Source organism: Larus michahellis, chromosome Z (assembly GCF_964199755.1).
Source record: "Larus michahellis chromosome Z, bLarMic1.1, whole genome shotgun sequence".
NCBI classification, from domain to species: Eukaryota; Metazoa; Chordata; class Aves; order Charadriiformes; family Laridae; genus Larus; species Larus michahellis.
Genome location: NC_133930.1, coordinates 22,128,112 through 22,137,627, shown reverse-complemented (window position 1 = coordinate 22,137,627; position 9,516 = coordinate 22,128,112). Strand labels below are relative to the sequence as shown.

Here is a 9,516-nt window from a genome sequence, read left to right as displayed (position 1 = left end):
CAATCTGGATCCAGGAGTTGAATGCACCATTAGCAAGTTTGCTGATGATACCAAACTGGGAGGTGCTGTTGACTCTCTTGAGGGACAAGAGCCCTTGCAGAGGAATCTAGATAGATTGGAGCATTTGGCAGTCATCACTGGCATGATATTTAACATGAACAAATGCTGGATCCTGCATCTGGGGTGGAGTAGCGCCAGGCACAAGTATAAACTGGGGGAGGAGTGGCTGGAGAGCAGCCCTACAGAGAGGGATCTGGGGGTGCTGGTCGACAACAGGCTCAGTAGGAGCCAGCAGTGGCCCCTGGCAGCCAACAGGGCAAACCACGTTCCGTGGTGCACCAAACACAGCATCACCAGCCGGTCAGGAGAGGGGATTATCCCACTGTATCCAGCGCTGGTGCGGCCTCAACTGCAGTACCGTGTGCAGTTCTGAGACCCACCATTTAAGAAGGATGCGAAGGCCCCTGAACGCGTCCAGAGGAGGGAAACAAAGCCGGTGAAAGGGCTGGAAGAAATGCCCTATGAGGAGTGACTAAGGACTCTGGGCTTGTCTAGTTTGGAGAAAAGGAGGCTGAGGGGCGGCCTCATTGCTCTTTACAGCTTCCTGAGGAGGGGACGTGCAGAGGGAGCTGCTGACCTTCTTTCCCGGGTATCCAGTGACAGAACGTGTGGGAATGGTTCAAAGCCACACCAGGGGAGGTTTAGACTGGACATTAGGAAGCATTTCTTTATCAAGAGGGTGGTCAAACCCTGGAACAGGCTTCCCAGAGAGGTAGTTGATGCCCTAAGCCTGTCAGTGCATAAGCGGCATTTGGACAATGCCTTTAACAACATGCTTTGACTTTGGGTCAGCCCTGAATTGGTCAGGCAGTTGGACTAGATGATCGTTGCAGGTCTCTTTCAACTGAAGTAGTCTAGTTCTATTCTATTCTATTCTATTCTATTCTATTCTATTCTATTCTATTCTATTCTCAAAAGTTACTACAAGTGCCTGAATGCTATAGACAGGTTTTGAATAACAATCCACAAATAATGAAAACTTGTATGTTGCACAAAATTGCATTCAACATACTCAATCTAAAGCATTTTAGATTAGTCAGACCTCTGTCAATTACTCATTGACAAAATGTATTTCTTATTAGCCTGTTTGCTGCCCTTTAAATAATATAAATATTCACAGAAAGAAAAGACATCCAAAAGCAGAATGCCTCTATAGCATTTGCTGTTATGCTACAAAGGAACTCCTGAACTGACCAATACACCTTAAGTGATTGCAAGATTTTCTCATGAACAAACATAATACCCTAATGTATGCTTTACTTTGCTTTGAAAATATAATGAAGCTTTTATTCAGATCAGTGTGTGCACGAACATGTGTGTAGAAGGCGAGAAGCGTGCTACACACATAGAGCAAAATCTCAAACTCTGAATTTTCAATATGAGAGTATTAAAGGCTTTAAGAGTCACCCAGATTGAGTGTTTTTGCTGAGGTCAGTTCAGCGGCGAGCAGTGTTGCCAACACAGCCCTAGTAGCAGGACGCAGCCCTCCCAGGGCTCTTTCACCTTTCACCCCTGGCAGCTGCAGCTCCTCGCTGAGAGGCGCACGGAGCGGGTCAGCATGTCCCGGGAGGTGCAGGAGACACATCTTGCCAAGCCACCGGGAGAAGTTACTTGTGGTCTCCCCCCAGATCCTACCCTGCACTTGAGCGGCACTATGACGGCAGAGAAAAGGCAGACGTGAGGCCAGTGACACCACCGCGCCTGCGGGGAGGGCACCGGCCGGAGCGGGTCACCGATCCCTGCCAGGCTGCCACCGGCCGCCAGCTGCATCCGGACACCGGCCTCCACGAGGTTATTTCACCACGTGAATAACCCACTCCGATACCTTGGGAACGCTTTTTTTCCCTTGACACAGCCTTTTTTAACCGCATCGCACACGCCCGCGGGCGGGGGCAGCGGCTCGGGGATCTCCACGGGAAGCACAGCCGGGGCGGGGCGCGGCCGCTCCGCCCCCGCCCAGGCCCGTACGTGCGGGTGTGGCGCTGCCCCGCCCCGAGTGACGCCGAGGGGGCGGAGGCGGGCGCGGAGCGGGGCGGGCCCGCTCTATCCAGCCGCGGCGGGCCCGCTCCGTTTCCCCGGCCGGCATAGGCGGAGCGGCCCCTTCCTTCCTGTTTCCGCTCGGCAGCCTGGCGCTCGTACCGTAGGGCAGCGGTACCGTGGGGCGGCGGGCGGGAGTGAGGGGAGGCGGCGCGGCCCTCCCGCCCCGCGCCCCGGCCATGCCTTCCCGCCGTGCTCCGTGCCCCCCCGGGCGGCGGCTACCTGTGGCCGGGCGGAGGGGAGCGCTGCCGGGTGCGGGCCGCGGCGGGCGCTTTTCCCTCACGGCCTGTGTCTTCTCTCCGCAGGGACCTCGGCGCCGCCCTTCCGTCGCTCGGCAGGACCGGAGGGTGCCCGAGGCGGCGCTGGGTTCCCCCCCTACCGCCGGTGAGGGTGGCGCGGCGGCCTCCACAGCGCGGCCGTTGGGCGGGGCGGGGCGCGCGGCCGGCCGTTAACGGGCCGGGGGCGGGGGGGGCGGGTCTGAGTGGCGGCAGCGGCGGTGTCGTCAGGGAAGGGGTCGCCGGGGAGGCGTCCGTGTGGCGGCTGGCGGGAGCAGGCGCCGGGCCGAGGTGCTCCGCGCTTCCCGCCCCGTCTGGGCGCTGGCGGGCGGCCCGGGGCGACCTCGGCCTGCGCTCGGGCACCGCCGTGGGCGCTGCCGGCGCCGTTCTCGCGTTGTTTTTGAGTCGCCGACTGGTGCTGGGCCACTAACTAAAGCAGTGGCCCCGTCCCTCGCCTCCCCAGTAACACCCAGAGAGAGAGAAGCCAACTGGGCTCCCTTCCCGTCTCTTCCGAAGAAGCACAGGCTTCGCTTTTTTTCCACGTAGCAATTTTTTCTTGATAGTATCTCAAGTTCTGTTGGATGAAATGCCCAATTACTTTGTAAACAGCGCACTTTAAGGTAGGGGCAACACTCTGCATTGCGCTTTCACATAATATGCACTACTTATTGCAAAAATGAGCTTGCTCTTTAATAACAAAAGATGATGACTTAAATTTAAATGGTAATTATTGTGTATGTGTGCTTTTATTTTTCTGAATACTCAGAAGTTACTATTTTTTTTATTCTATAGGGTTTTCCCAATAGAAAAACCGAAAAAATGATCAATATTAAGGCTTGGGCTGAATACATCGTGGAGTGGGCTGCAAAGGACCCATACGGCTTTCTTACTACAGTGATCTTGGCCCTGACACCATTGTTTGTAATTAGTGCAGTGCTTTCATGGAAGCTTGCAAAAATGATTGAGGCCAGGGAGCGAGAGCAAAAGAAGAAACAGAAACGCCAAGAGAATATTGCAAAAGCCAAACGAAAGAAGGATTAAATGGGGGGGAAAAAAAACAGCAACAAAACAAACAATGGTCTTTCATGTGCAAAAAATCCACTTTTTACATGAAACACTTGTATGTTTTGTGTTGTAACTCTCCTTTAATACTTGATCATGTTATTTCTTGAAGTATGAAATTCAATCCCCTCAGTGTATTTTTTTTTTCTGCTGAGATGACTTGTGTTAAAGTTTGCCCAAGTGACACTTACTACAGTCACTTAATCTACTACTTGTGTTCTAGTGCACGTTGCTTTTCTAAATTTGCATGTTAAATTAAAAAAAATTAATCTGTTGGGTGGCTCTGGAGGTAGATCATTATGGTTTTATTTTTTTTTCCTTAGCTGAGCTATGACTTCACAACTGTCAAATTATGTGAATGGTAAACTGGATTACAGAAAGGCAAGTTTTGGTATACCTTCAGCAGAGCTGAGATACACTAGTTTCGGAGTTCATTAGCATCCCTTACTGATTTCCTCTAAGGCCTGTGGTTCATTCAGCTGCTGCCTGTAGGGGCTGCTGTAGGTGGGACTTATCTGCAAAAAGAACCTAACTTAGCTTTTCCTGTTTCCTGAACTACCAGACATTGACAGTTTTTAAATTTAGCCCAGATTTAAGGAAACTGATTTCTTGTTCGTATGATCTTCATTTGTCTTAAGCCACTTATGTTCTACAAAATACATTACTATGTTGTTTTGTTTTCCCTAACAATCACCTGAATGCTCCACTTGTAGCTAATTTGTTTCTGCCTGCAGAAGCTTTTATGCCTCAAAGAATAGCCATAAATGGGGTGAGACCAAAGGCTCAGGTGGCCTAGTGACCTATAAGGGGTGGCTGTGGGAGAGTATAGAAGAAGGATGTGTGTGCTGGTGACAGTAGTTCTTCCTACTAGCTAACCTTCTGGCTACCTTTGATTTAGGACCTTCTGGGCATAAACTTGAGCATAGGAAGTTCCACCTCAACATGAGGAGGAACTTCATTACTTTGAGGGTGGCAGAGCACTGGAACAGGCTGCCCAGAGAGGTGGTGGAGTCCACCTCTGGAGACATTCAAAACCCGCCTGGGCGCATTCCTGTGCAACCTGCTCTAGGTGACCCTGCTCTGGCAGGGGGGCTGGACTGGATGATCTCCAGAGGTCCCTTCCAACCCCTACCATTCTGTGATTCTATGATTTTGGGGATATTTGTTCTCATGGCCCTTGAAACTCTGCTGCCATACTGGAAAAAGTCCATGTGGGGTTTGTGTTGTAAATATGCCAAAATTATTTAACCTTAATTCCAATACATGTTTTTCTAACAGAAGTGATTAATTTTTCAAAGCTGATTTTTTATTAATAGTCTAGTTCTAAAGAGCTTGTGGTTTTAATGCTGAAGAGCATTAGGTTTTCAGACAGCATATTTCTAAATGGCAGCACAGAGTTGTGCTTTCTGGCAATGAGTCCTTCATTATGCTTAAAAATAATAGCACTGTTCAGATGAGGAGACCTAGAGAGCTGGCTTACACAAAGGGGGATTAGAAGTGGAGACTCTATGTGAAATAACTTAAAGTAAATGTGAAGTATTATTGATCATCTTTCAACTTTGTTGGTCAAAGCAAGCATTATTAGAAAATGACATTTTGGCATTTTATAAATACATGGAAATAAGTCTCTGCTGTTTTGTCTCAAGTATTGTTAAGTGTGTATGTGTTCCACCTTTGATACCTACATAGATTAAAACACATGGAGAACCAATAAAGGATGCACTACATAAATAAATTTGATACTTTTTTTGAAAAATTTTTTGGTCTTTATTTTGACTTGAAGTTCTCAAACATCATCTCTAAGCAAGTAATTTGCACATTATATGTACCCAAACTATGGCCAAATAAATCTATTAATTTAGGGAAGTCCCCACATACTAAAAATAAAACCTAATTATTTTAATATTAATGACAGCCCCTTGTCCTAAAGCCTGCGTTATTTTCCATCAGCTTTACCAAGTGCTTCCAACCTCTGTTGGAAGTTATATGTAGTTTAACTCAGCCTGATTTTATCCAACTGCTAGCTGCAAATCAAATATTCAAATATGTTGTTTTCTTAAATTTAAGTTACAAGAATGTGTCTTAAGATTAATTAATACAGTGCATAGTCAGTGTAGTGTCAGTGATTCCTGTTAATGAAATCAACTTTTCCATCCACTTGACAGAGGAAAGCACACTGGCACTGCCACAGGAATTAACAAGCATTCTGAAGAAGTATCTTAAAATGATGCCTAGGTTTCAGAAAATTTAAGTGTACAGATTAACTAATATTTATTACATGAAAAACAATTTTAAAAACAAATGAGTCTTCAAGGAAAAAACAATTTAGATTTATTTAAGAGAATTAAGTTAGCTAGAAAACTTACCTATGATTTTACAAGTAACCTATGAACAGCAACTGTCAAAAACAAACTTACTTAGTAACACATCCTGTTTTCCACTAAAGCCAAACATTTTGCAGTAGGTTTGTCGTGATTAAGCCTATTTGAACAGTTCTGCAAAAATCAATGAAATGGCTTTAATATTACTTTATTGCACACTCACTTACATATAACAACTGTTTATGTTGGCCATTAAAATATCTTAGCAATATCTGTACATTGCAGTGGTTTACTTATTGTGACCACTACCACTGCCGGGTGGCATCCAGGAACCTGGCTGAAAGGTGCTGGCGATGCTCGTTGGGTCTTGCGAAGGCTCTTTCTTCCCATAGTAAGGGGCTGACGCGTGGCCTTTAACCTGAGTGTGAACTGGTTCAGCAACAAGTCCCTCCTTGTATTCCTTGGCCTGAAGCAGTTTATCCTTTTCGGATACATCTTTGATTTTCTGTTTCATTTCTTCTCTGTAATTTTCATTCTTCAGAATCTCCTAAGAACACAGGACAAAGACAATGAGATAAATCAGAAGTAAATCAAATGCACAATGTTGGAATAAAACATTTCAAGCCGTCATTGTTTTTCTTAATTTTATAATCCAAATTTTCAGGTACGTAAGAAATAAAATGTGTGAAAATTAACTGTTTTTCTACAACTGCAATTTCAGCCCTTGTTTAAAGTGCTCTTAATGCTTTGATCATGTTGTTGAAGCAAAACTGCATTGTTGTACCCCAGTTTCACTATACTATTGGATCAAAAAGGAAAAGAAATTAAACAACAGTCATCAACAAATGTGAAAATGCACTAAAAATAAGGCTACCGTTTACATTGTCTTCTGTGTAGGCCTTACTATGATATAGCTATTTGTCACTTGCATTTTCTCCTGTAACTCACTACGCCCATGACTTCAGGTATCTGTGCAGTTTTGGGAGATGTGCAACCTTGACTCTGCTAGTACCTAGCCCGAAGCCATGCCAGATTAACAAATGAATAAAATAACTAAAAAAAAAAACAGGACAGAACTGAAACTACTGAGATGGTACTAGTAACTCAGGAGAAAAAACACAGGAGGGGGGTGGTAGTGGGGGAGGAGGTGGGGCAAAGCATAACAGCTCAGCAAGGCCAAGGAGTGGCATGGTCCAAGCAGCAAGGGAGGACAACACATCCTCTGATGAGATGGGTACTGTGATGAGGACACTGAGCACAACACTGCTGAGGCCAGCTTTATGTTAACTCTATGCATCTACCAGCTGTGTTAGCTAAAATAAATGTATGGCATTCATAAAGGGTGTAAAATCATACCTACTGCCTCTGCACAGGTAAAAAACTCAAACAAAAGTGATCTAGTTTTAGAGGTTTACCTCCACCCCTGATAAAGTGAAACAACCATCTGATGCATGATCCCACTGCAAGGTCAAAAAAACCACCCAGGACGTGTATTCGGAGAAGGCTCATACAACTTGCCGATTCAACTTCATGAAGCTCTGTATGAACCACGGCTGGTACAGGTTAAAGCTGGAAATTCACTAGTGAACATGACTTGAACTGGGATTTGGCTGTTTCCACTGAGAAACGCTGAGGCTATTAGTTGAAGCAAGTGCAATTACTGGCTTATCCTCAGGTATAATGGAAAAACAGCTGTTAGTACACCTTGCCATATTTTTCAAAGGAAAACACAACTCTCAAAGTAAACACATAGAAAAAAGCCCTGAAAAATACTGAAATCTATTTTTTATCTGTTAGCTTATGCTTCCTATTAGAAGGATGATTTGCAAATTCTGCTAACAAGACTTCTCTGTGCTTTTGTTAGGGCAGATAGCAAAGAGCGTTAGAAAGGAAAGCAGAAAGATGATACAAATTTTTATGACACTTTGAACCCAAATACAACTTAACTATAATCAACACTATGTAACGAGGAAGCTGCTAACATCCACATTTCCACTGGGATACTGGAGGAAAACGGCTGAGCAGCTTTCTCTGGATTACAAGCATATGGAAGAGCTAAGGAGAAACGAGACCAGTGCACTTCTCTCTTGAGTAGAAGACCATGACATTACTTTAGGAATGGCATTAAAATACATGTGATACTGCCAAGAGATGACATAGCAAGTATGTGAAAATTTAAGAGCATTTAAAAAAGCAGTATTTAAAGAAAACCTTAGAGATACCATGAAAACTAACACCTTTTTCTGAGTCCTTAATTGCCTCTATACTTAAAACTCACAGATGCACAGAGCAGAAGTAAAACACTTCACATACTGAAGGTGGGCAGGGAGAGGTAGAAAATTCTCCCATACTCAAACAAAAATATTGCTGAGTGTAACAAGGTCAAATTTTCAACAGTCAGTATAGCAAAACCTCATTATCACGTCTCTCAATTCCGTCCTTGTTTACCATACACCTGTATAACCCTACCGTGACCTTACTGATTTCAAGGGCATTACTCCTACGGTGCTTGTATTCCCCCACTAAGAAGCAAGGTTATACACCTTTGTGATATCTGAAGACTGCATCATAGTCTCTGCTAAAACAGCATGAAATGATTTATTAAAATACGAATGTAATTCACTTAACTGCGACTTGCTAACTTCAAATCTTTTCCTGTGATTACTTTAACAGAGTTATCTTAGTCAGGTAATAGCAGCTGTAACTAAATTCCAAATGTTCCAAGTTCATTTTAAATGCTGATGTATAATTGTCGTCTGGTTTTCAGACTCAAGTAAGGCTCTTTTAATCAGCTTTCACCGGCCAACGCATAGTTGTGATCTAGTAAAATAACCATGTTGATCTTGAAAAAAGCATGAAGAATGATCCTCATTAGCAAACATAGTTAAAAAAAAAACCAAACTGAAGTGACTAGTTCAGATTCTTCTATACAGTCCACACCAGGACAAAAATTTTCAAGTTCAAAGTGTCTGCACACATCCATGCCGTGCACTAAATTCATGCCACTAACATGTAAACTGAAATCAGGGTTTCTATGCTCAAACTAAAGAAAATGTGAATCAGGAATCTTGAGCATGTTAGAAAAATTGGGTCAGATTAGATTTCTTGGCATAAACATCTTGTCCTTTGATACTGGCAAGTTTGTTCTGTGAAATTCTCTCACAGGCACTGAGTCCTTGTTTCTAATACTATCACCAGCAAACACTTCATTCTCAATTCTCATTAGAACACATGCTTTTTCTTTTTTTTTTTTTTTAAATATTTTGATTGTATTTCTAAACACTATTGGTTCAACTACCATAGACACTGCAATTTGAAGCAGTTATGAGACTGAAGTTTCCCTGCCATTACAAGCATTTAAATAAAAGATCCAAGTAGTTCCAAATTTGATTAGGATAATCAGCTTCATTCAAAATGCAAATTTTAATGAATCTATTGCATGCATATTTGTAGAAGGAATTATCCTTAAAACACACTAGAAGTGTGCAGGATCTTTAGAACTATCTTCCAAATTTGGCTTCAGTTTATCTGCATGGCTCTGCACTTAAATACAGCGAGCCTTAGAAAGGTTCCTCCGCAGACACCCTCCTGGTCTACACGGCTTCCTATCACCTGCTCACAAAGTCTTGTCTTTTTTGTTTGCTTGTTTGTTTTGTTTGGTTTTTTTAAACTTACATTGGCAGGTTCAGAACATTTCTCTTCTCTCCTCCTCCAAGATGAATTGAAATATTTTATAAAATGGCTAGCTTCACTATAAACTG

The 9,516-nt window shown here is 43.8% G+C and overlaps 2 protein-coding genes across 6 annotated transcripts in view; one reads left to right on the top strand and one right to left on the bottom strand.

The window, feature by feature from the left end:
- Positions 1-2,050: 2,050 nt before the first annotated feature.
- On the top strand, positions 2,051-3,709 carry SMIM15 (small integral membrane protein 15). 4 transcript variants are annotated; one of them, XM_074569060.1, is made up of 3 exons: positions 2,051-2,211; positions 2,403-2,481; positions 3,165-3,709. In XM_074569060.1, the coding sequence occupies exon 3, from the start codon at positions 3,192-3,194 to the stop codon at positions 3,411-3,413; it is 222 nt and encodes a 73-aa protein (XP_074425161.1). In that variant the 5' UTR covers positions 2,051-2,211; positions 2,403-2,481; positions 3,165-3,191; the 3' UTR covers positions 3,414-3,709. The 4 variants fall into 4 exon arrangements, 3 of the variants coding, with proteins under 3 accessions (XP_074425161.1, XP_074425162.1, XP_074425163.1); XM_074569061.1 differs by having other exon boundaries at positions 2,065-2,200; XR_012584839.1 differs by lacking the exon at positions 3,165-3,709 and adding an exon at positions 2,836-2,964 and having other exon boundaries at positions 2,106-2,211.
- A 1,971-nt stretch (positions 3,710-5,680) lies between these two features.
- NDUFAF2 (NADH:ubiquinone oxidoreductase complex assembly factor 2) overlaps positions 5,681-9,516 on the bottom strand; it is a 69,393-nt gene continuing 65,557 nt past the window's right edge. For both annotated transcript variants that reach the window (XM_074569058.1, XM_074569057.1), the window contains one exon: positions 5,681-6,302. In XM_074569058.1, the coding sequence (XP_074425159.1) occupies positions 6,045-6,302 (258 nt within the window). In that variant the 3' untranslated portion in view covers positions 5,681-6,044. The remainder of the gene's footprint in view (positions 6,303-9,516) is intronic.